Below are 26,803 nucleotides of genomic sequence, written 5' to 3'. Positions count from 1 at the left end.
TTGAGAGTAAGGATAATGAGTAGAGCAGGAGTTTTTCCCCCTCCGGCCTTGCGCTTTGTTTCGAATGGCAACATTTTTACAATGGAAATGAAACAAAAAGTTGGATAACATGTGTAATATATTAACTCTCGCCTTCTTGCGCGCTTTTTAACCATTAATGGTGTCAAAACCAGGTGGAAAACCACAAAACTGGTCAATTATTTGTAAACTGCAATAAAATTGAATTATATCGATGATAATAACAACGTCTTGATGAAGAGAGTTGTGGTAATATTCAAGCAAAGGTTTCTGTCAGTCAGGATTCAATTATTTTAACGGGAGAATCTATGGATCAATAGCAATTACATTTTAATTGCGGGTTGTGCAAGTTTAAAGGGCAGCAATCCTAGGGCTTATCAAGCCATTAAATCTGGGTACTGAATTGCCCATTATTTTTTGCAAAAGCCACTACTCGCCAAATAGCTGTGATTATACTCTCAAAATACTTTCTCGCGCGAGCAACGTGCCGATTAACTCTGGAAAAAGATTGCAAAGTAATCGAGCCGTGTGTCTTGTGTGTAGGGCCGAGTTTCCTGTCGTTAAAAAATTAGCGTTTTCGGCTGCTCTAATTAATTTTCTCCTCCTTCTTAAATCACCCTTGCCTGTCGCGCAATGGAACACCTGCGGCGCCTGTGGGCCGTGCATGCCGTGCGCAGAAATCATGCCCACGCCGTTGCTTGCTCGCCGTCTTACCTTGGCAAAGGTCGCTCTCGAGATCTAGAACGCCGCCGCTCTTGTGTACGCACGCATTTTTGTGCTCCCCGATCGTTTGCATTATATTTTAATCGCCCCAGAAGGACGTTATTGTCGCGGAAATTCGAGTCGCCTTTGTCGCTCTGATGATCGCTAATGAAGCAATAATCTTCGAAGTTTACGGCGTCGATGAAATCTTTTTTCGCCGACCCCGATCGGGTTTCACAATTACTGATGCTAGTCAACAACGTCATAATTTCGTTAGATTCTGCTGATGGGCCCGCTTCTTTACAACATCTCAAGGTGGTTAATTGCATTTAATAAGATTGTGACTTAGATAACACATCGTTTCAATCGCTCTAAATGTCAATTAATTAATAAACATAAAATTTTAAAAAATGTCGCACTGAAAGATCTCGTGGATAATAGGCAAAAAGATAAGAATAAAATCAATAGGTTTTTTAACTGAGTATGAATATAAATTTCTTGCAATTATTGCTCTCCGTCGCAGTGACGGAAAATTTATCTCATAATTTACCTTTCACTAACGCTTTAAAATAAAAGGCAAGGAAAGTAAAGTAGAGAATGTAAAATCTCATATTGTTTCAGGTGGTTCATGCCTCACACCCCGTTATTCTTGTATGTGTAATTTACTTCTTGGACAAGAAAAAGAAGGGTGTGGCATGAATCGATATGGTTGTTCTTACATTCCTCACTTTACTTTTCTTTATTAAAAGTTTGAAGCATGCCCATATAACTCTGCTTTTTGGTAATTCTCTCACAAAAACGATATGCTTACGCGTGGTAAATGACTGGAAACTTTCACTCACTCGCTAGGGATGTAGAACTCAAACACAACATATATTTCACAATTATGTTAACACTTTATTTGGTAACAAGGTTATCATGCTTTCAAAGTACTTTGAAAAATAAAAAGGGCTCAAATTAGAATTGATTTTATGCAAATTTTCGTGGAATTCCCACAGAGATTATTATCAGCAGCTGTCCACAATTAGCATATTTCTAAGTTTCACCACCTGCAGTTCTGCTACCGTGACCGTGGGCTTCGGTCTTGTATTGGGCAAAGTCATCAAGACGCGTGCGATGAAATTTTATTTGTGTTTATCAAACGTTGTGACGGCCGCCGTGGACCGTATCTCTTGCTTGAAACTGTGCCAATCAATCAGCGGCACATTTGATCCTGCCAATCAGTGCCTTTTTAAGCTTAATAGTCTTTAGCAGTGTGTTTTGGAACGATCAGTCTGGTAATTTGATTAGCATAGAAAGTTTGTTTTAATCCCAGACTTTATTTTGTGCGCCGGCCATAAATCTGCCAGTCTTTCCGAACGCTCACTGCAGCATAATTTACTGCTCTAGAGCTATAAACTTTGCTTTCTATGCGTTGCCAGAGTGTGACACTTGCAAAACAACCCAAGAATGTGCTCTTAAGGCGAAAATTGTGAAAACATCGAGCGAACTAACTCAAAACATATTTTCAAACCGACTTTGATTATCGCACGTATTAAAGTAGACAGATTGACTGTTCAGCATATTTCCACAGCTGAAGGTTGCATGACGCTATTTGCACAACAGACTCGTGATCCGACTGCAGAATTTCGACAGTAACGGCAGGGAGCAAACCCTTAATTGCGGGCGAAGTGGCATTTCATGTCATTGATAGTTTTTTGCAACTAGCAATAAAGGTGAAGCTCACATTAGCCCATTAATCTAATTGGCTGAACCGTATACAACGAAAAACTGCGCAAATCCCGACCTTAAAAAGACAGCTAATTGAAAGCACGGTGCACAAATCACTCACGATTTAATGTAAATAAACGCGCCCGCTGGCTGCGCGTTAAAAGCAAAACGAAAACGTCAAAATCGAGCTGTCCCACCACGGGCAAGAAACAATGAAAGGGCGGGCGCCGTCACACGCCTGAAAAAGACAACTCGCACCTATCTGTAATTGATGGGTTTTCATCTCGCTCAAGGACGTTTTTTTCATTGTACAGGAACAGGTGTTCGACGTGACCTCTTTGTTTTTTCCTCGTTTGACTCAACGCATGAAATATTGAAATTAATGTTTCTTACAAAGTGGGTGCAATTATTTATTTGATAATTTTGGGTGAAATAAAACAATTGCAAATAATTAATAAAAATCATAAACCTGCACATTTAGGTAAAATCATAAAAGAATTTACGTTTCAAAATAAACAGTGTACTAACATTTTTGAGCGATTTATGTGAAGTCGAGTGTTTTCATCCGCATAAATTTTTTATTTGATTTCACTTAAATTGAAATTCAAGCAGGCTAACATATAATTATTGAATACTTCTGATGTCAGCTTATAGTTCCTCTTCTCTAAACACTGTTTATTACAATTTTTCACCTCATTGTCAGTAATCAAACCGTATATGAGCTATCGCTGCTTTTACAAAAGAACAACATAGCTGGAAATAAGAACGCCTTGTTTCTTTTGGGCCACTAGACGGCTCTCCGCCGGCCGTCCAGCCGAGCGTCCGTCTGCACGGGGGAGTGGGGGTCTGGTGGGGGTCCTCGCGAGGACCACGTGTGAGAGAGCGAGTCTGGAAGAGAAGGAGGAAGTACAAGGTGATGGTTCGGCCAGAGGAGGAACAATCAGTCAAGCCAGTCGAGCGAGCGAGTCACGCCGTGTGATGAAGTGAGAGAAGATGAGGAGCCTTCCTAACTTCTTGGTAACGCCGGCGTCGACCGGGCCGATGATGGCGCGTCGGCAGAGCGCGTGGGCCGCAGTGCCGGCCCCGATCGTGCTGGCCGCCGACGAGGCGCCGCAGACGACCGCCAAGAGGCGCAAATCGTGGCACCACAAGCTGGAGCGGCGCCGCCGCAAGGGTGTCGTGGTCGCCGTCGGCGGCACCGACCCGCACGCCGTCGCCGCGGTCGCCGCCATCGCTGACCTCTCCAACAGCAACCAGCAGCACCAGCTGTTGCAGGTGCCCAAGCAGAAGCGCAAGTCCTCTTGGTGGAACATCTTCGCCACTGACAGGTAACGCCGCTCGCTCATCCGGTGCCGCCACGACTTGTCGCACGTGTGAAACTGTTTGTTTGTAGTGTTCGTGGAATTTCAGGCACTGCGCTGATAGTAACAAAGTTGTTTAATTTAACTCAAAGGAAATGCCAGGGGTACAACTCAAAAGAGTTTGCGCAAATTCTTTTGAATCTAGTTGACAGATATCCGCCAGTCTTTGATGCTCTGAAAGGACCAGTATCAAAAGAATGCAGGCGTTGAAATTACCAAAACATGTGCGCAGATAGCAAAATTCCAATTCACACGTTAATTTTCGCGTGGACTAAAACAATTTCTTAAATTAGCGAAAGTAAAACGAGAACTCATTTTGTGGTAGTTTGTTTTTACTTAATGTCAATCATTTGATTGTAAAGAAAGAGGAAATTGGGAGAAAGGGCAGAATAGCTGGCAAACAATGCGATAAGACTGTCCAGGAGGGCAAAGCTTGGAATGGGCTCTAACAATCTCAACAGAAATTATTTCAAACACGATGTATTAGTAACCTTGAAGCATTTCATCATTCCCTTTGGAACTTTCCTGATTTTCGTCCTAGGGTTGCTGACGCAAACTCTAATAATCCAGTGCTGTGTGTGCGGAATTCAGTTTGCGTGGTTCCTCCTTTACGCGACCGCGAACGCGGAATTTCGCAGTTGTTGTTGCCTTCGCCGGCGGCGCAATTTGAAGGCGACCTGTGATTAATTCCAAACGACTCTGGGAGCCGGCCACACCACCGCGTCCAGTTCCCGTTCCTCGTTTAGTATTTAGTGCAATTATTATTGACTGCCTCGTAAATTGCGTCTCTTCTCCGCGATTTTACTCCTGACGGAATTCTGTCTTTTTTTATAATTCAGCTCCATAGCATTGGCGAAATGTGTCATGTGTGAGTATATAATTCGTTATTCTTTTTTTTTCTTGGCGCTACGCCTCGCCGTTATGTAAATGTCAACAAATTGGATCTGCCTATCATAATATGCAAATGTGTCGTGCATCAAGGGAACATGATTACTTATGCCGCGAGAGGCATTAAAAATTAGCTGTGCGTGCTAATCTTCTCTCATAACTCCCATTAATTGCAAATCCAAGGCTGGTGGCCGCGTGATGAATCAGCCGCTGCTCTTCCGCGGCATTTGCACACAAAGCTGAAATTCGCAGGCAAGAGTAATTGTCAGCAGATCGCAATCTTATTATTTATACAGCAGCACAATTGCGCGCGTTAGTGCTAATCAGTGTCATTCTATTTTCTGCTCTCACGTGGGCCGCGATTGTTTTCCTTCCACTTATGCGATACGTGTTAATTTTGAAAATACGTGCGAATTCATCATGTCCACCCACCCACTGATTCATTTGCCCTAGACACAATGCAAATTTTCCAATCAATTATTGCAAAAAGGCCGTCACTCTCGGAGAAAACTTTACGCAACCGGACAAAGTTAATTGCTTTCGCCAAGCGTTTGAAAATTGGCCCATCCAAGCTCCCCAGCCAGGTGTTTTTTTCATAAATAATAATCATATCGCCTCGGGAGGCAATTACTTCTAAAGATGGTCAAAAAACGCTTGAAAAATTGCTGCCACTCGATTCTACGCAAATATTACCTAAATGAAAAAACGTGACAGAGAGAGAATTTTGCTGTCTTACACAAACATTGAGACACTTCAAACAGCATTCGCATGTGCAAAGTTTTTAGTACGATATAACGTGCATTCCCGTCGACGTGCTGGTTAAGGGAACAAGTGCCGTTCTCTTGATAAATATTGGTGTTTGTAAAAGCTTGTTGAAGAAACAATCCACATCATTCTAAACAATCGTGCATGTGAGCTCTGTTTTTCAATTATCTCTCCAAGCTGATTTCACTCGTGCGGTGCTCGAGTAGTAAAAAAATGTATGCATTCAGATCTGGTTCAGCACTGTCCAGTGATCAAGCACTTTATTTGACTTTGAAATGATTCATCAAGTTGAGGAAAAACGTATAAATAATGTAGCCTAATTAACAAAAGAAGTGAACGCGCGCATACCGTTTCCCAAATAAATTGCCCATTGTGCAGTTTGCCTGAATGGTCTTTAATTCAAGGTCGGCGAATTAACGAAGGCTCAGATTCCAAAACGGACCTCAATAAATTTGATCCAAGGAGAAAATCCGCAGGAGCAAGGTCCAGAGCCCTTGCAATCGACGGCAGCTTGCAGAGATAAAACCGAAGTCATGTCTTAATCATTCCGTGTAATGTACTCTTTCTAGAAACTGACGTTCACCTACGCGTGGGTCGTTGGTACATAATAATTCCGCGAGATTTATTTGCACTTGTCGTTGGGACCTTGCCTCGGCCGAAATATATTGTGTCCATAAAAAGTGGCCGTCGTGCGATTGCGTCATATAAGGATCTAATAGGGCCGTTTCAATTATTTCTCTTTCACTACTCTAAATGTCGAGCACTCTCGCTTTTATAGTTTAAATTTTATGGCAGAACCTTTTGCGAAGTTAAAATGAATCTGGCAATACATGCACTCAGATTTACAGATTTATTTCAAATATTTTTCTTGAATATACGCTTGTTTTGGCGAGTTTTCGGCTGTCATGGTCATTACTAAATATTGACGCTGCTCGCGTGCTAGTTAGCTATGCCCAGAAATAGAGACAGGATTATTGCTGGTCGAAACCGTGTTCACGAGCTGAAATGTACTTGAATTTTGTAAATTATTTGAATGATTTATATCTTTCTATACATAGAACACAATAGCTTTATATTTTATCTTATGTTCGTACAAGCGAGGACATAAATAATATCCTTTTCCTTTCTAATGGGAAAATTAGATAAATTGAAGCTTTTAGGAAAAAATGTGATTTTATCATCGTCAACAGGGGGCTCCCCCTCATTCTCTCCCGCATCAGAAACAAATCTAGATCATATCAAACGACCTCAAAACGTAGATGTCAAATTTACAGTAAAACGAGGAAAAGATTTCCTCTCTCTAACGTATGAAATGCACTCGGATTCTCAATCGTATAAAATTTTCGGTTTTAATTTAATCATCGGAAAAGGAAAAAGGACAAAAATAAACAACTTGAGAATGCAAGAGATCATTGAAACTGTTTGATATTTTAGGTCGAATAATTATTGCGAATGATCATAATACGTTATAATTATTCTAATCTGGCTGTTTAGATAAAGCAGTTAATACTGGGATTAATTAGATTAATTTCACCCTTTTGATCACACCTATCAAAATATTTTCTGCCAGCTGTCGATAAAATGTATCGCATTTTGAATTGTTTACTTTCATCGGTTCAATAAAAATGCGGACGAGATATGAAAAGATAATACGGAATTTACATATCTGTTGGGATAATTCACAACCTCCAATAAGTTCTCACAGATGAGATAAAAGTTGTAATTCGCTTTGGCGTCAACTCGGATTATGATCGATCGATCATCCATGGTGCGAAATTTTCCCGAGCTAATCCTTTGTGTGCTTGAAATTCGATCCGCTGCTTCTCCTTGTACCAGTTTCTGTGCGATCATGAAAGTGTAAGTAAAAGCGGCCGGTGCCTTACCATGCACATATATGCAATATTGAGTGCAGAAATGGACTCCTCTTGCTCCACTTGCCTTGCCTCTCCGATCTCGAACGGCAAAACGAAGCGAAAATAATCGAGGTTAACACGCACGTCGACCGGCTCTTGGTTGGCCCCGACGCGTCGCCGATCACCCTCTTCCTACCTTCTTTCTCCCGCAAACTTTTCGGTCGCTCAGCAACTTTTTCTTCTCGACAACGTGCCCAAGAGCCCTATAGTCTTTCTTACAATTAGCCGGTTTCCCCGAAGGAGGAAATGCAGCGACTCGAAATTAAAAGTCTTGTTCCTCTTCTTCTTTCTCCTTTTGTGTGCATTATTTTCATTTATGTTATTTGTTTCACCTTTTTGTTCGCCCTTTAGGCCGAGACGAGCGTCACAAGATGTGCCCCCCTCAATTGATAACGAAAATTTGCACTGTGCCAGGTAAGTTTTGTCCCGTGATATTATTTTTTCGCTCATTCTCTTCTATCTCTACTTTTTATGCTTCACTAACCCGTTTTGACGCATTTTACACCTTCTTGCTACCCAGGGCTTCTGCATAATTTTGCTCAAGACATTTGTGGCTTGCACCGAGTGGTACAGAAGCCACGGCGTAAATATCGATTTCATTAGCAGGTGTGCTCTCTGTCCACTGTAAACTCCAGCTTTATGCAGAAATCTTTTGACTTTCTTCCGATTTGCTCGTGTTTGTCAATTTTCCATACGCGCACTAATTTTCTCTCTCTGCTCATTACCATACCCAACACACTCACACCACCCTTTTGAAACTTCTGCGTGTTGTGAACCAAGAGAAAGCTGGAAGAAGTCGCCAGCCCTGCTAGTTTGCTGTTTTGCCCCTTTTCTCTACGCGCCCAGCAACCAGCATCCACCCCTCGACTCCGTAAGCAACACAACCCGCACATCCATACAAACAGAAACACATAAACGGGAGTACATGCTAACACACTGTGCAAATAATCCGACCTGCTTGCTACAAAACTCTTGCCCACCCAAACTGCCTGACAGAGATTATGTTTGCCGCCCAAAAACAATGTTTCTCTGGTGTCGGCCAACTGTACACTGTACATTAATCATAAATGTTTGCCTTTTGCCTGATTTTCGTACAATTTCGATACGCATTTAGATTCGTGTTTATTTACTATTAAATTGTCCCTGTTTGTTCAGCGAACTGAGCATTCTGATTCGGTAGTTTCCAATCAGTGTTGTCAATAAACATGACCAGTGATTTTAAATTATTCCAATTGAAACGACATAATAGAGACCAAGTAGTATGACGCACTGGCAATCAATACCTTTACAGTTGGAAAGTGGATTATGTAAAGAATTGAATTAAAATGCTTGACATAGTTCTTAAAGTTCCAAGGTTAAAATCCTTTTCTGTTTGAATCCCAATTTAGAATTTATAAGCGTATAATGTGTAGAAAAAAATCACTGTTTTGATCAGAATCGAAAACGTACAATAAATCAAGTGATCGATTAAAACTGTAAATAACCGTTCTTGATTGCAAAAGGCAAACGACAATCTGCATCTAATAACAATTATATTTCTATCATATTTAATTTACATCATATTCATTCAAAAATTATAATCGCGTTTTCGGCATGCATGCGAGTTGCTTTGTAAATGGAAAATTGGCAACGCGACTCTTGTGACATTTGGGCCGACTTTGTCTTGCTGATTCGGCGACGAGGAAGCAAGCGGCTCTGATTGCGGGCGGCTGTCTCGCTCTTTTTCTCTCTCACTCAGCTCGTTACTCTCAATTGTTGCAGGAGCAAAAGCCGCAGCGTGGACCACGGCCTGCTGATGCCGTTCGACCTGAACTCGCTGCGCAGCAAGGTCGAGGGCCGCATCGAAGCCGTGCAGAGCGAAGAGAACTCAACCGGTGAGCCGCAGCCCTTACGTACTTTTCTCGCCACTCGACGCGTACGCTAAGAAAGGAGCGGAACGGAAGACGAGAGGCTTTTCGCAGGCTCGTTTGCCCGCTATTGTTTTGCTTGCTCCTCGTTCATCCGTCCGCCCGCCCTTACATAGTGCGTCGTAATTTCGCACACTTTTCCGACGACCTTCGCAATATCGATTCCGTGTGCTCCAGCAGCACCGGCGCGCACTCGCACCGCCGTTTCTTGACATTCCGAGAAGTCGCTGCTTGCGCAAAAACCGCCATCAATCGCGATGACTGTTCCGAGAGTTGCACTTGAAGCTGATCGCCGCCAAAACAGCCAGTTCCTTTTGTTTTGGCGGCAGCGGAGAGCTCGTTGCGAAAAAAGTAGATTTCAACCTCCGTTTTAACCGTGGCAAATGCTCTCGTTGCGAGCTGCGGGATTTCAGTGATTTAGCCATGATTATCCTTCACTGGCTTTTACGAATTAAAATCAACGCCCGGATTTTCAAAATTGTTCCTGTCCATGCGAAAGTAATTAATGGCTTTCTAAATTTTAATTTCCGTTGACGGATGCATTTAGTTAATTCATGGCAAACTATAGCTCCTAAAGTCTCTGAAATTGACCTAGGGTTCTTCCACATCCCTTCTATGGGCAACTTAAATTGGAAGCAAACTAATGTTTACGAGATGTGTTTGCGCATATACTTCGAAAAAAAAAAAATTCAGCTGTGATATGAAAGTCATTTCTACGTTTTTTTGCGTGCCATAAAAAATCATCATCAAATACCTCGACATGCCAAATTTAGAAAAAAAAATGATGCAAGATTGTGGCATTAGATTCAGCAAAATCATAGCTATTATCATTGCCAGCAATTTTGTAAAATTGCGTAGTATTTTTAAGTATCGTTCATTATTGAGAAAACAATGCGAATTTTCTAGATATGTAGCTAAACTCAGGTTCGCTAAGGTAACCATGAATCAGCCGACGCAACAATTAGTGGGCGGCAATTCAGGAACCGTGCTGTGCGTGAACGTGAACCAAAGGACCCTGATCGTCTTGCCAGGTTTCGTCAGAGCAAGCCAACCCGCAGGCTCTTTTCCTATCTTTTAGCCTACTTCTTTTTAGTACCCAAATGACAAGGACTCGGTAGTAAAATAAAAAAATCGAATTTCGAATGGTCTCGTTTCCAGATGAAATGCGTGGCCTTTACAATCGCAGAGCTTTAATTTTGACTTTATTAGGAACGGTCGTCAATATGCCTTTTTTGTGCAGACGCAGCAGTAACTGGAGCAGCGTAAAATTACAATAAAACGATCGAGTCTCATAAGTACACACAGAGATAATGTACTACATGTGCATTGAGCTGCTTTTGACCCAATTATTCGTGTCGAGTGCAAGCATTCCAGCAGAAAAAGCGCCGGCATTCCTCACTATTATGCGCGGTCATTACGCGAGAGCGGGTTTCTAGATCAATTATTCAAATTAATTTGCTCGCACGCGGCCGCACAAATTCGCTAACAATAAATTAGGCGCGTAATAAAATGATCCGTGTCGTGTTTCTCGCGCGGCCGTAAATCAAGAATTCGGCGCGTAATTAATTGCAGCAGGTCGCGCCACGGCCGTGCCGACCTTTGGCGTGCGCTCCCTGAAGGTTCATGCACCTCCTCCTCCTCCGCCGCCGCGCTCTGGGGAATTTCATTTCCTGCGGCCGCCGCCGCAGCAGAGATGAACGCGCGGACTCGACCTTGCCAAGCGCTGCTGATGCTGGCCGGCCAGCCTTCTCTTTTTCGCATCTTCCCGAGCTGGGCGGCGACCGGCAAGGTGAACACTCACTTTCTCATTGTCTCCGCGGTGCAACGCGGCGACGGCAGCGGTGGCGGAAAAACGGCATATTGTGCAGCCGCAGAACATCGATCGATAGCAGCAGGAAAAGCGGGTCGAAGATGTGCATTTTGCGCGCCCACAATTGAGAAAAGGGTCAATGGAGACCTTCCTCTGAAGCAAATGAGTCAAATCATTTTCCATTGGATAGTCAACATTTTATTTCATCTCACAGTTGGTGCCTGATATCTGCTCTCAATGAAATTATGTTTTGTTAAAATTGTCCAAAATGTTATATCTTCAACGCAACAATTTGATTGGAAAAGAAGGGGAAAACAATTTTATAATTGAGGTCCTTCACATTTGTATATATTGGGAAACAATTCCTATTTTTCAAACATGCAGCGGACTCATTTGAATTCATTGTTGTCCTCCATTCACCCATTGTGTGAAATCGTTCCTTATTGCCTTGTCTCTCTCCATTCTTATTTTTCTTTTTTTCTTTTTAAAACGAAACTGGATAGTCTATTTTAAACCTTTATTTAGAAATGTTTAATTTTCCTAACGGAACATCGTTTATAACCACCGTATTTCACATAGCTTTTAAGTGAAAGGAAATTTCCGGCCTCTGATAATTTGTTCCTGATAATTACAAAACATTTCCAGCTTGTATCAAAGCCAGAGGAAGGGTTTTCTTTTTATCTTAACCACACCCCAAACCTCCCTATTATAACGAAATACAAAATAAATGGAGGCATTTCTTAAATCGATGAGACAGCGCAAATTCACTAATTTTTACTCTTGTTTTTCATTCCATACCTTTGAAATCTGCAAGAATTTAAATCAATAAAATAGTTTTAGTTGTTGCCTTACTTAATTATTGAAGATTTCAATCTAAAACATAAAAAATGCACTGCACAAACATGATTATTCCAAACATCTTTTTAATTACCATTAATTTGAAACGTGCGTTTGATGTGAATGCCCTTAACTGCGTGCATCAAAATGCGTCTTTTTAATAAGCTTTCTAGGAAGTATCGGGGGAAATGCTTAAATTCGATCGAAACAGGAAACTGTTTAGAAAGCAGCTATCAAAAACACCTAGAAATCGGAGATATTTGACATTTTACCTTACCAACCGATAGACTAACTCCAGCTTTCCCTGGTCAACGGGTTAAATTATTTTGATGTCGTGCTGCAGTCGTGTTGCAACTCGTCTTTCTTCTCTAGTCTTTCTCTCAATCAACCAAACAACAAATTGCCACCGCTGCTCAAGGTCCGCTTTTTATTGCCAAGCGCGCAGCTGAAAAGCACATTACGTTATTAGTTGCTGCCGTGCACCGCGTGCGCGCGAGAACCGTTTCATTATAATACCACTTTTGTGCACAATTTTATGGTGGGCACATACGCGTTTATTGGGGCCATTGCAAAATGGCTTAATATGTTCATGTCATGTGATTGATTATTATATATTCGCGTGCTAATTTAGGGAAATATATATAGATTTAACAAGACAGATGTTGCGTCAGTGAATGAAAACTTTGGTATTATGCATATTATTAAGGTTGATACCTCTGCAACGGTAAAGGCATAGGCAGTTTTAAAAAATCTATAATTTTATATGGATTTTATTTCTATTCAGCTATCCAGTATTTTTCTCCGGAGTACTTTGAACTTTAAATACAGAGGTATTTAAAAATAAATTACGCTGGGCAGTGTCTTGTATACTAGCCGCACTATCAAATAGGGCACAGACCGACATCACATTTAACTAAACAAAAAATTCATTAAATACCAGCCTCATTCCTCATTTATCAATCACTTAATTTACAGAAATTTATTGTTTAACCATTTAAAAAGCTAATTTAATATTTCCCGTTACTATCAGTTTGATGGCTTCAAATCGCGTATCTCGTGGACGAACAGGGCGTTTTTCCGCGCCATTCCAGAATATTCCATTGGCCGCGTCGGTCGGTTGTCGGACGTGACTCTTTTCCAGAATTCCGCTCGTCGTTTTTCCGGAAGTGGAGCAGCGACGGGCGCGGAAAGTAGTACAGGGAGCGCACGCGGAGGGGGCTCCGCGGGTCGTTCGGGTGCAGTCAGCTGTTTTTGTATGTCGGAAGCGCACCTGCTGATAATCGATACTCGCTCTCTGTGCGGGCTTTGTTGCACGGCTGCCGTTCTCGCTCTCCGTCTCTCGCTTTCTGGGTCGTCGGCCCAGCCCCCCACGAGCAGCAGGAGTCCCCGAGCGGCGAGGGGCCGCGGCACCCCAAGGCGCGCAGCAATTAGCGATTTTTCCCGATCGCGCGCACATGTCGATCAACAGACGCGGACGAGGTGAGTCGTCGCGACCGAAAGTAAATAAAAACGCCCACCCGGCGGGCCAACGCTCGCCCGTCAAAACAAAACTCGGCTACAAATCGCCTGCTTTTAGGCCCAATTGCGGTTCCGCCGCCGCAAACGCCTCTGGGGCGAGTACCATGGGCGTATTCCGCGCCTCGTTCGCGCCCCTCGTGCTGCAATTTTGACAGCGCCGATCGATTGTGGCATCAATTTCAGTTTAAATACGATTGCTACGAGTAGATCGAAATATGTTAATAGCATTTGGGGAAATTTGTGAATTTTAATATGTTGCATATTGTGGGGCATGTTGGAGTTAGCTGTCGAGCCATCTGGCAACCATAGTAGTGATAAGGACGTAATTTTTTACGTTGTTGATCCTTTTGAGTGTATTAAATTTTCTGGAAAAAAAAAACGATTACCAGACTGAATTATGAGCCAGCCACTTTTTATGCCTCAAATTTATGGCATATTATATTTTACACGAAATGGGGTGAGCCTCATTCTGTCTAATCTTGCCTGGTGGAATCGTGCCAGAATATGATTATTTTTCCACGGAGTGCCACACGTGCCAAAGTCGGCGGTTCGTGCGTGGGTGGGTGTTGTCCTGGTCGGCGCGTAGGTCACCTTGGACGGTGGGCGGCGGCGGTGCCCTCGCGGGGCGCCGCGGAATCCGAAACACGGCTTAACACTTCTTGCTTGCCTCTCGATTTTGCGCAACGACCCAAACAGTCACGTTGCTTTGTTTTGCCTTTCGACATGCACGTGCGAAATTCAGTTCAGTCTGAAATGTTGCTTAAAGAGACGGCTGGAAATTTGCATTTTCCCCGCGACCTTGACCCTGTGATTAATCTCCTTCGCGTTTTCAACTCCGAATCAAGATTAAACTGTGAGTTAAGTTAGTTGTGAATGGCAGTTGCCAACTTTCATCTGTTTTATCATCGGCGCTATCAAATTGAGGAATTAAATGGCTTTTCCAATCAAGTGTTTGCACTCAGAGATAGAAAGTTAAGCATTATTTTCCTATATCACTCTGCAAATATCCTGATCATTTCAACTCTCTTTCAGGATGCCCCAATAAAATACGCCATGGGTTGTTAAAGTGGATTGCCAAAGGGCCAGAATTAAAATTAATTTGAATTGTTGACTAAAATAGACCGTTGTCAAATTTTTAGTTTGAAAAATAATCTCAACGATTTGCTATGATCAAACATGAATGTATTGACCTAGTGTGAGAATAAACAGCAATAAATAAAAACCGAGAAACAGTTAAATTTCAAATTTTGCCAAAATTATCATAAATTTTCACAGTTTGTTTGCACTTTGGTGAAATAAATCAACTAGCAAACAGTCTTCGTTGCTTGATTAGCGTGGAAACTTTCAAGTGAGTTTTCTCAGAAATTTAATATGACAACCTAGGGGAAATTTTAGCTCTTTCCCAAGTTTTAGATAGTATATTAATCAACGAAAGGTAAAGGTTATTTTTCAGAATTTTGCTCTTAATATATCCACTAAATAGGGGGTTGATTTAAATGATTTTCATTGCTGACATCAGTTTTACGATCGTTTGCGTTATTTTTTTATTCATCCATCAAAAATGCAATGATCAAAATGGACCTGGCTACAAAATTTTTTAACGTTGACAAATTTATACAAAATTTGCGTTGTTTGAACATGTTTTCATGGTAGATTTCAATTTCTCTCGACGAGTTTTATGCAATCATGTATTAGGCGCAGCAAGGGGTGTTTTTAAGTTATGTTATTCCTCCTTTAAAGTGCCGTCGAAACTACGCTTTTCACTATAGAACCCTGTGTCTAGTTAAAATAGTGCGGCGTCACTTGTCTTCATCCTCGTGATCCCTGATTAGCGCAGGTCCTCACTCACATGTCGATTAATGCGTCGGTCTCGTGGAAGGGTGTCTTTCGCAATCCTGCCGATTACCTCTGATCGCGTAGACATCAAAAGCGTCTCATGTCCATTATTAGGTCTTGTGTGTTAGCGTCGGGATCGAAAATAAAAGCACTTACTTTTTGTTGTAATTACTATCGCACAGGTTTTCTGCCGACCCGCGGCGTCCGAGGAGGACCCTGACCAAAGGGAGGTCTCGATTTCTTTTGACCTGGCCACGGGCTTCCTGATTCTTTTCGCCAACTCATTCATTGTGTCAATGTCAGCAGGGGCTTTTTATTGACTTGGCCGAGTACGTAAGAAGTGCAATGATTAGAGCCTCGCAGAGCTCCGTGAGCCATTACTTGGCATCTTTCATGCCAATGATAGAGCCGTAATTAAACAAAAGCAGCTTTAAATAAAGCCAACCAACAACGCCTCGTTCTTATATTTGCACATCATTAGCATTAAGGTCGCTCCGAGAAAAGTCAGCCGGCGAAATATCCGTCTCGTGAACGTATTTATATATTTAACTGAAATTTGATCAAATCCACTCAATATAACAAAATGTCTCATTTTTTCCAGATGAATCAGCTGTGGAGGGGACTGTTAAGGAGACCAAAGTGGCTTCAAAAATTACGCAACCACCAAACACAGTCACTTACGTGGTAAGTTTAGTTACATTTTATTCTTAGTCAGGTTACTGGGAGTATTTTCATTTTGCTGTTGATTCGAGCTTTCCCCCAACGATGGTGCTTAACAAGTTCACTCAGAGTGCTTAATTAGTCCGGCTGAGCCACAGAGTTAGTGCCGACAATGAGAGCAGCATTTGTTCTTAAAATGAATCAAACTGCTCCAAGTTATTGTGCACAAAGGAAAACTAATCAAGCGAGCCCCTATGTTTGTCTGGCTGTCGCCGCTCAGCGCCCAGAGCCGATTACAGCCTTTCCCCGCGACTAATTAACCTTTCCTTGCAAAGTAATAACGGCGGATTAGTGAGCAGGTAATTTTCCGGATCTTGATTTATCGCCGACAGTGAAAGAAAAGAGGCGATTACGCAAACTCATGCATAAGCGGCGGCAGCAGCTGTCTCCAAACAACAATAAAAAGCAGAGCGCGTGTGTCGCAATAATCCAAAGAGTCCTGCCTCTTGTCCGCGATCCCAGGCTGATAACGAATGCGCTCTGACCCGTTTCTCTCTTTCTCTCTCTCTCTCTCTCTGCGTGCATTATTCAAAACGGGCTAGCTGCACTCGGTCGGCCGCGGCGAACAAAGAAAAGAATAACACGCGCACCAACCCACCTTATTCGGCTTCAGCTTTTTTAGCGAGAGGGATTACAGAACGGAGCCAGGTGCGGCTCTAATCCGTGGGCACCTCCCAATTGCAAAGAGCGAGGAAAAGTAATCTACTTTGACGCAAGGCGGATTGTTCAGACTTGTTGTGAAAACAAATTTACCTCTAATTTAGCTTCTGGCAAAGGCAAAATTAAGTAAATTTGTTTAATAAAAAAATGGAAAAACCATTTCTAAAGAGACCAACATAACTTTGATAATTTCAAAACACGTGTACCATTTAATTTTCCCATAGATTTTTTTCATTTTTTTTCTTGAACCTCTGCTCAATCCCGTGGACTATATGAGCTAATCGAGAGCGAATAATGTGGGGCCCAAGTGGCAGCATTGGAGCTTGGGCCCAATGTGGCCATCTTTTCGCCTCCCCTCACCAAGGACTTTGATTGGAAATTTGTCCTCAAAGCCGCTAAGATGGTGCGAAAACCAGCAATTAGCGAGTCAGCGCTGGTATGCCTCATAACCCGTTGAGCCATTTGAACATTTCAAGCCAATGATTAACCACCTTTTCACCTCGCCGTCTCTGACATTGGGTAGGCAGAAATTGATCGCAGACATGCTAAAATATCTCCCACTGCTTTGACACTCCTGAGAATGCCCTAACAATGTGAGCCAACTCACTGGCTAAAATTTAAAATTCAGAATTTTTCAAGTGCAATTTGATTGATGTCCCGTTGTCGCAGGTGAAGGCAAGCGACACACTCACTTCCGTGGCAGCATGCTTCGACACGACGCCCGGCGAGCTCGCCAAGCTGAACAAACTGCCCCAGCGGCTACCCCTCTTCCCTGGCCAGGTGCTATTCGTGCCCTCGAGGGAGTCGGCGGCCGCTAACTCAGACGCTGATGGAGCCACCTCAAGAGCGTCCGCTGACGATTCCCTCGCTTCCTCTGACTTCCAATCCTCCACTAACAACGCCGACTCGGGCCTTGACATTGACATCGAGAGACGTGAGTATTTTGAAGTCATTTTTTATTTTAGAATATCAAATAATTGATCAAAATTCTCAAAAATGATGAGCAATGTTGACAATTTACACTGGCCACTTTTTTATTGTGTTCATATGTACCGCATATGATTTGCAAGAAGACACTCTCTTCTTTGCGAGAAAGTACATTTCCTTCGATATGATCAGCTCTTCATTTCGCTGACATGCAAATTTCAAAAGTCAACGAACTTGTCCTTTGACTTCAGTCTCATAGTTGCAAGCCTTTTCTGTGTTAACATAAGTTATTTTTGCTTATTTGTGGTTAAAGTTTGTTGCGTCGTTCGAAAATCAATTTAGCCTGCGTTGGCAGTAAAGATGAAACTATAAAGCCTGACCTACTGAACCAATTTATGGGCCAATAATTAAACGCTTGTCACTCTCAAAGGGATTGGAATTTGTTAATCGCTCTTGACCAACTTCAAGGCAAATTTCCTTGTTGGGTTTTTCAATTTTCTGTCATTTTGCGCAATTGGCAGGCAAATCCTCTTGATTTTTTATGTCAGTCATGCTCTCGTGCGTCGATTTTGCAGCTGACGCAACAATTTAGCGTGCTCTGATTATACGCCGCAAACAAATTGTGGAATTCAGGTTGGATTTCTTTGCTAATAAACCTGCTTAGAAAATTTTTGAGTGAAACAAATTTAAATAAAACAACGGATAGCGGACAATCTTGGGTTCACCATTCTTTAAATAAATTGAAATGTTTCGATATAAAATTTTGTTTGAACAATCGTATTTTCTAGAACATTGTAGAAAGTGCACCAACTCACAATCAGTCTTGTGATTTTTTGTATAAAGCAAATAATTTTGGCTTGCAAAATATATTGTGTCGCAGAAACTACCGAAAACCTACTACTAAAAAAAACATTTCAGCAGGGATTTTTTTCGTTGTCGCTCACTCAAAGAGATATTTTTTATCAGTAAAACGCGTAAATAACTGTTGCTCAAACACTTTTCGCTGGTCATTCATTCAGCCGGTCGAGTGGCGTCGACTTAAGAGCTTCCTGAGCTGTGAGCATTTTATTTTATTCTTTTCACCGGCGTGCCGAGAGCGACTGAGTGAGTGAGTGAGTAGCGTAGTATGGATAGTTTCGTTTTCATGGCCACTGCCGTGACGGTCCTCACGGCCAGCCAGCTCTCTCTCTCTCTCTCTCTCTCTCTCTCTCTCTCTCTCGTCCAATTCTTCGCTGCGCTCGGAAGGAGCAGCCATCGCGGGCTCTTCCTTATTGGGGGCCCCGTGCGTGCGTGCCAACCGCTTCCCCGCCCGCCGCGGCCGCAGTTTTGATAGATAATTGCTCAAATTGTTTTATTCCTGGTTGCTTATCAGATCTTCCGACACGTCCGCCGCCGGCCATCGTGGATGCGGTTTCCATGTGCCAAATCAATTAGATCGCTTGAAATGTTCACAGATAGTCAATTTCTTCATTCTGCAATTTTAGAGGTTATGTTCCTGTGATTCATTCCGTATTGAAATGGAAACTTGTGCTTTCATGATTTCCTTGTTTGTACCAGACCTAAAAGTGTGTTGATGTTGAGGGTTGTTCTTTCTTAAAGAGTATGCCGCCACTTTTTCAGAAAAAAGCCACTCTGTTGCAAATCCTCGCGACAGCTAATTATTCTAATTTTCCTTTTTTCTTTCTTGATGACCCTTCAGGTCATTCTTCTCTCTTCCTTAGCTACTTTTAGAACTCTAACTGCGCACAAAAACTGGTTTTGGCTAAAGGTGGTTGGCCGGGTCCACTTGAGGCTGAGTTTGTGATTTTTGAGCACGTTATTCGTTTAGTGCCGCAGCCAAGATGAAGAAGATCGTAGTGTCCTTGTGTTGCTGGACTCAAAATCGTATGTAACGCTTCAAAATTTGATGTTTTTGTCAAAAACATTTCGGGCCTTGGGCCGCAAATAATTCACAAGGTCGCTGATGAAACCTAAACAAATAACATAAAAAGTCAAAGTCATTATTTGTGGTCAGTCTTTAGCTTCCAATCGGGCTCTCAGTCATCAACACATGTAAATGTCAAAATAAATTGGTTGCGCGGTCAGTCGACGTTGATGGGTTATTGGCTCATTCTGCCGACTACGCACAAACTGGAAAACGAAAACATTGCGAGAATTGCGAAACATCAGATCTCGATTCTGCGGCGTGTCGTTGATTCCATGACAAATATTTGCGTGGGCTTAGTGTGTACAAGCAACAATTTTGACACGCGGAGCAGCAGATTAAACTTTTCATTTGCATATGCAATGCGAAACACAAGCGGATAACACTGGGTATTACAAGGAATTTTTTATTACTCTCGGCCCAAGAGGCAGTATGTAAGTGCAGTTGTTGTTTGTCTCTCGCCTGATACACCCGCAGCACACACACACACACACATGTCTCCGCCGAACATCGGAACGATCTTGGAGTCCGCCAGCGCTCCCTCCGTTTTCGGACGGGCGGCGGCCAACCTAAAGCGCTCGGCGATCAGTATGTTTCGCTCTCGTTCTACAAGTTTTAAAATTTTTAATCTTGGTTGTTAGCCTAAATTAATCAGATATTGCACTTAACAATTCTTTCTATTTCAAAACAAAGCTAATTTGGACATTTTTTGAATTAATCATGAAATCAATTTCGTTGCAGAGCTGCTGGACAGTTTGCGTCCCGTGTCGCCGCTTCCAAGCGCGAGAACGTCGTCGAGCAGCGATCCGCAGCAAGGAGGCCATGAGTCGTCGGCCTCCTTCAGGAAGGGCAAGGACGTACGAGAGCGCTTCCTTCGCATCAACGTCCGACACATCACCGATGGACAGGTGACTGACTACCCATGCCCACCCACTCACCCTTCTTCTAATTTTTCCTCCAAGCACCTGTGGCTGTGCATAATCATGCTGCTGATTAATTCACGCCAGTGTGCCGCGGCACGAAGTCCTTTCTTTCTCCCTTCGCCTTTCTGCGATATTAATTCGCCGCTGATAAGAGCGTATTCCGCCTTAGGCGTGTGTTTGCTTTTTGAGTTGCTTCTCGGCAGAATAAATATTTAGACTGAAGGCAAAATATCAAGAGAAGAATAGGGTTACCCTTGGCTTTTCATAGTATATAAGTACAAAAATAAAATATCTTTCCATAAAAATTGTCTAAAGCTGGATTGATGGAACAAGCTTGTGCTAAAATAAATGAATTCTTTGTTATCCCGATAAAATTGACTGTTTTAAGGGACATTTGAAGATTTTTTTCCTCATTTTCTGCTCAATATGTTAATTAAACACTGCATCAACACATTTATTTTTCAAATGAATGGTCTGTGAAATTCAGATGAATGCCTAATTTTCCTGAGCGTTCCAATTGAACATCAAACGAGCACAAACCATGCATTTTTAGAGGATTGAAATGTGTAAATTAAATATTAAATAAATCAAGACTCCATGATTTAGAAGGGATTGTAGTCATAATATGGTATTTTTATAAACAATGCTGTTTAGGTAGGTCACCTGTCTGTTCTATTTATATTAACAACTATAATTATTATTATTGTAACTCTAGTGCAATATTGTTCAAGAAAATTGAGCATCCTTAAATAAACACGAAAATACGATAAATATTCTTGAAACTTTACTCTTCAAGCTTTATAAATGTGTTTTAATTTTCCTAGTTTTAATTTCCTACTTTCTAAAAATTAATTTAGAGTTTAGACTGAAAACTCATTATTGTTACATTGTATTTTTATTCAGAATGATGTATTTACTTTTTATTAATTCGTTGTATTTTGACAGGGTGTGGTGGGTGGCGTTCTGCTGGTGACACCCAACGCGGTCATGTTCGACCCAAACGTGTCCGACCCGCTTGTGATCGAGCACGGGCCGGAGTCGTACGGTGTGATCGCACCAATGGAGTTCGTGGTCAACTCAGCCATCTACCACGACATCGCGCACATGCGGGTGCGCCACGTGCCAGGCGCCGATCTGCCGACGCCGAGCCGCACCGCCGACCACCCCCGACCTGTGATCTACTACCCTGCTGGTGCAACCGGGTCCGGCGGCGGCGCCGTCTCTGGCGCCGATTGCTCACCGGTAAAGGACGAGTGCTTCCCTGAGCTGGCGCATCACACGTCGTCGTCCAACTCGCCAGAGGCCAGCCACTGCTCGTCGGCCGAGCCTGGCGCCGCCGCGCGAGACGGCGACGCCTTCCCCAAGGCTTTCGAACGTGACCTCGTCACGCCGACCGCCCCCGCTGACACGCCTACCCCCTCGCCAGCGCCGCATGCTGTCTCCAGGCTAGATGACAAGCCTAGCATCTATGACTCAGGTGAGGAGGAGGTTTAGGTTGTTATAATTTAATGTGTGAAAGGAAGACCGTTTGCTCTCATAGTAAATAGTCAAATAGCAAGTGAAACGGGGATATAAACAGTTAATTTGTCAATAATATCGTCAGAAAAGTGGTTGATTTTAAGTCCTAACAAGGGGACTCTGGGTACGTTCCGCTTTAAAATGCAATTTTCGCCAAAATAATAATAATCTTTATTTGACTTTTGGCATGCATATAACTCATCACAATAATTATACCGAATTTCATACATCCAATTGCAAAAAAAATACAATCATGCAGTCACATTCATTCAAAAAGAAACATAGTAGTTGCTACAACTACACTGTACACAAAGCAATATTAAACACAGTAAAATTGATATTTATAAACCAAATCACACTGCGCATCAACATACTAGCTCCAGTATATCAAAATCACAAATTGTTTACACAATTCTGATATTCAACAAAAGAGTAGAACTTATGAGCATAAAATTAATACTTAAATGAAATTAGAAGAAAATTACCAGTTAAAATTTTTCAATTAAGCATAATTTCTGAGCCTTAGTATGGCGCCTTATGAATATTATTATGTTAAATATAACAAAGTTGGCAATTTTTATCCATTCAGAATCAAAATCTCCGATAACTTTAGTACAGCAGCTACGCCAGCTACCTTAAAACTGTATTTTGTGGTAAATGTTAAATGTTGCTTTATTGTTATCAAAGTCGTATTATTTTGCTTGTGACTAACATATATTAAGTTTAGTTTTAACATCAAATTTAAGCACTTAAACACTGGCTTTTATAAAACTCTACAATCTTTTCAATTACACATCCATGAAATTGAAGGAAATGCATGTACCTAAAAATTGATTTGCATTTCAGGGATTGATATGAGAGACAATGCGTCTGCGTCTCACGCCACCGAGACGATTGCTGAGGAGGAGAGTGCAGATTCGATGCCACAGGACGAGGGCAAAATTCTGAGCTGTGTTACAACTAGGAAAAAAGCCTCCTCTGTCTCGTTCTCCTCTGACCTGGACAAAGAGATGCCGTCGTCTGCCCCGGCGGTTGAAGTTGCCGAAAAAACGGAAAGCAAAAGGGCTAAGGTTAGCATAATGCCAGTTCTTGAATCAAAATACAACTCTTGGCAACGTCCTGAAGATTTGATATATTATATCTCGTTCAGTGCCTAAATTTCTTTGAAAATTCAGGGTTTCAAGAGGCTCAGCTACCCGATTGCGTGGATGGAAAATCTCAGCGGCAGTGACAAGGACTCGGTCAACTCTCTGGACTCTTCTTCCATTCCCTCTCAGCCGAGCTCGGCCGACCTGAAGGACTCGTCGCAGCACTCGTCTGTCTTCTCCAAAGTCTTCTCAAGGTGAATATGCCCTAATTTCCCCCTTTTTACTCCACACAACTCGCTTCAATTTTCCGCAATTACTTCAACCTCTAATCTAATAAACCGATCGGTGTCAGTTCTCCTTTGAGCGTTCTCGATATCGGCTCCAACTTTTTCAACAAGGAGCCGTCATCCTTGCCGTCGCATCTGCAGGACCCTTCTGCAAGGTCTTCTTCCCCCATATTTGAGTTTCCTCCCTGCGCTGACAAAGTAGGAGGGTGAGTGCGAGGCCCTCTCGATGCACCCTGTGTATATGTTTTGTCGCTGTTTCTTGCTGTAGCTTCCTCCTCTCCCAGATAAGATGAGCTCGGACCACATACTCTTGTAAAACACTTAAACGTTTTATTGGACGCTAGCATTCACAAGGGAGGGGGATGTGTGTGGAAAAATCAAGCACTTTACTTGTTTCTCTGTCAGCACCCGTTCAGTCTTATATTGTCGCTAGATATTTCTCTGTATATTCTTTATAGCTTCTTTTGGTCACCTTGTACAAATTTCTCTCACCATCTCACGCCTCTTACATTATAATGTATCGTCGTTTCGTGTTTTGTGTACACCGTTTGCTGTATTGCAAGTTAGAATGTAGGGTATCACGCCAATGGATATGGATACCCACCCATGTCTCCTAGGGTGGTGTGTTATCGTTTCAGCAAAACTAGGAGAGTGCATGGTTGTTAATCAAAGCAAAGTCTGTCGGCAGTGATGGCATGGTAAACGTTACTCGGGCAAAACTGAAAGCGTAACACGTGCAAATTAGAGATTGGAATATTATCTTATCCGCCTCTTTTGATAACATTTTCGATATTTGATCTCTAATTTGTAGTACGCTTCAAACACTAAAGTACATAAATGATGATAGTTACTAAGTTAAAATATCAAGAAGAAATGACGTGATAAACAAATCGGTAGTTTAAATTATATTAAATCTGACCTTGTGCTGCATTCAGTTTGAGAAAAACGGGAAATTCGCCAGATATTTAATTGGACATTAAATGGGGTTTCTGTGTGAATTATATTCAAAATAGTAAATTATGCATTTCATCTTCTGGAAGAAATATTTCAACAAAAACAAAATAATGAACGAGACCAGAGACTCATCCCAATAAATTTTCATCCCAATACGTTTCTTAATTAACAGTGCAAGGTTTTCAATCATCTCTATTAACATTTATTATTAGGTCTGTAAAATTTAAACGATCGAGACTTTTTATTTCTGAGCTTCCAATCGTTGCGGGACCTTTTAACAATTGTAGGCCATTTGAATCATAATTTAAACTGTCTAAATCCAAGGAAAATTCGTTGTTTTATTTTCTCACCGTTTCATTTTTGGTGGAATCGTTAAGTTTGAGCATATGGTACTACAGATTTCTCTATCTTGATATATTAAGAAATACGCAAGAAATTAAAAATGCCAAAGTAAAAACGCGTATAATTTGGACTAAACCGTCTAAAAGGTCAAATTTGCACAGAAAAAGTTCATAAACAGTTGACTAATATCTTAAAAAACACGTCTAAAACTCACAGCCCTATTCATAAATAATTTACCCACCGATTAATTTGCAAAGCTTAAAATACTAAAAGGTCCCTTTTTTCATATACATAATTATTTGTACGTCTGTTGCAAGTGCTCTAAACATAATTTGTCAGTCTGTTGTCTAAAACCCAGAGCTGTTTTCGTGCTGAGAGTCACGAGCAAATCGTTACAAATGTTGCTGACCTCGCTTCAAATTTTCAGGCGGTCTTCCGTGGACGTGACGAGGAAAGTGGCCAAGCCCGATCTGGCAGTGCACAGGGCTTCGATGGCCGACCTGGGCGCGAAACTCAACTACCACAGCATGGTGTCTGTCGAGGACATGCCCGAGCTGTTTGTCTCCTTTGAAAGTGAGTATTAGTTCACAGTCAGTTTTCGTTTCGTTTGTTCTTAATGTCACATCTTTCCTTGGTGTCAGATCCAGAAAATGAATTGCGAAAACTCGCAAGTGTTAAAATTATGGATTATGACGCAAATCTAATCATAAATGGTCTGTAATATTCGTAATTAAACGTGCTTGTAGTAATCAAACTCTGTACTAAAATCCAACTATCAATTCTTGCCAACCGAAGGACCTACGTCATACATGGGTGAGTGGACTATAGTGTGTTTGACAAAGAGTTTTAAGCAAAGCTTTCCATTATGCCACGCAAGCTGATTTTTCTGTAATTTATCCAAGCGTTTGATGCATGCTACTAACATATAGGATTTATTAAATATTGATTTGGGTATTTTTAAACTTTTTAGGGGTCAAATAATTGATATTTTGTATGTTTGTTCCGTTTGTTCATATTTTAGATTTATTACGGCCCGGGTTGCATTTTAATACCACAAGATTTTCGCCAGTTTCTTAAACTAGAATTGCAAGAAATAATTTCGTATACCTTTTACATCAATATATAAATGCAAGCTGCATTAATAGTGTAATCAGATGGATTTTAACATTAAATTTCATGTTATGGAATGTTTCGCTATCTAATAAAAAAATAAACTCTTTAAATGAAAAAATATTTCTACTGACTGGTACATGACTTTTTGCAGAACAATTTATGCACGCGAGAAATTGGTAATAATATAAAATGGATTTTTTCTAATGCACTGCATTTTTACCTTTTAAAAGCGGTTTTAATGCAACCCTGATGAGGGATGTATGGGGTAGCCCTGCCGATCAATAGTAAACCTAATTGTGTGTCTTAAAATTGATTCACAATTTGTAACTATTTTCCACTGCTTTAATATTTCTTGTGTTATAATCTTTGCAGCATTGTAAATAATGCAGAGCAGTTGACGATTTGCAAATCAAAATCCTTACAGGAAAGGAAAAGTAACTAACTCTGGGTAATTTTGCAGAATTAATCCCTCGACCCGCGCGACCGTGCGACGATCCCCCAATGTACCTGCGGCTGCTAATGGGTAAACCAATCAACAAGCGCATTCCTAAGTCCACGCCCATCATGTCATACGGCAAGAAGAAAATGCGACCTGAGTACTGGTTCAGTGTGCCAAGAAACAGGTGAGTGATAACCGGGTTTTTATAATTATTTTCAGTTATTGCGCAATTTAAATCACGCGGTCTTCTCTGCAAATTTTTTAATTTAATTAGATTATGCCACAAACGAATCATAATTGGGAATTAAACGCAGTTAGTTGGATCTGACGAGTGTTATCTTGTCTGCAGGATCGACGACCTGTACCAATTTTTGCAGCTTTGGGTGCCACACCTGTATGGCGATGTGGAAGACATGGATCTGTCAGAGCGGGGCTTTGAGCTGGTTGAATCAGACACGGAGTTGTGGCCGGACGACGCCGTCGACGCAGATAACGCCAAGGGAAACCGCAGTTCCACTTCTTCAACTGGGGAGCTGGGCGAACTCACCAGGGAGTCTTGGGAGGTGAGTCCTCGTCTATTCCTTTCTTCACCCCTTTTCTGCCCCCGAGTAGCTGTAGGGATTGCCCAAAAAATCAAACAATT

The 26,803-nt window shown here is 41.8% G+C and overlaps 1 protein-coding gene and 1 long non-coding RNA gene across 14 annotated transcripts in view; one reads left to right on the top strand and one right to left on the bottom strand.

The window, feature by feature from the left end:
- The window catches only part of mtd (mustard), a 48,121-nt gene that overhangs the window by 10,846 nt on the left and 10,472 nt on the right, over positions 1 to 26,803 (top strand). The window contains exons 1-15 of one of the 13 annotated variants that reach the window (XM_065479755.1): positions 3,299 to 3,758; positions 7,709 to 7,771; positions 9,119 to 9,231; positions 15,867 to 15,949; positions 17,315 to 17,579; positions 20,238 to 20,404; positions 21,365 to 21,896; positions 22,784 to 23,007; positions 23,113 to 23,279; positions 23,378 to 23,518; positions 25,036 to 25,181; positions 25,250 to 25,321; positions 25,404 to 25,421; positions 26,182 to 26,344; positions 26,510 to 26,723. In XM_065479755.1, the coding sequence (XP_065335827.1) occupies positions 3,424 to 3,758; positions 7,709 to 7,771; positions 9,119 to 9,231; positions 15,867 to 15,949; positions 17,315 to 17,579; positions 20,238 to 20,404; positions 21,365 to 21,896; positions 22,784 to 23,007; positions 23,113 to 23,279; positions 23,378 to 23,518; positions 25,036 to 25,181; positions 25,250 to 25,321; positions 25,404 to 25,421; positions 26,182 to 26,344; positions 26,510 to 26,723 (2,703 nt within the window). In that variant the 5' untranslated portion in view covers positions 3,299 to 3,423. Of the gene's footprint in view, positions 1 to 3,298; positions 3,759 to 7,708; positions 7,772 to 9,118; positions 9,232 to 13,259; positions 13,391 to 15,866; positions 15,950 to 17,314; positions 17,580 to 19,438; positions 19,457 to 19,982; positions 20,085 to 20,237; positions 20,405 to 21,364; positions 21,897 to 22,783; positions 23,008 to 23,112; positions 23,280 to 23,377; positions 23,519 to 25,035; positions 25,182 to 25,249; positions 25,322 to 25,403; positions 25,422 to 26,181; positions 26,345 to 26,509; positions 26,724 to 26,803 lie in introns of those variants that run through there. The other 12 variants (XM_065479758.1, XM_065479761.1, XM_065479756.1 and 9 more) reach the window with 12 other exon arrangements.
- Positions 12,029 to 13,064, bottom strand: LOC135936808 (uncharacterized). The gene is made up of 3 exons (XR_010574391.1): positions 12,936 to 13,064; positions 12,184 to 12,356; positions 12,029 to 12,126 (listed from the first exon to the last, which is right to left on the bottom strand). It is a non-coding gene; the product is annotated as an uncharacterized LOC135936808 (long non-coding RNA).

Source organism: Cloeon dipterum, chromosome 2, assembly GCF_949628265.1.
Source record: "Cloeon dipterum chromosome 2, ieCloDipt1.1, whole genome shotgun sequence".
Lineage (NCBI taxonomy): Eukaryota > Metazoa > Arthropoda > Insecta > Ephemeroptera > Baetidae > Cloeon > Cloeon dipterum.
This window is presented reverse-complemented; position numbering and strand designations above follow the sequence as displayed.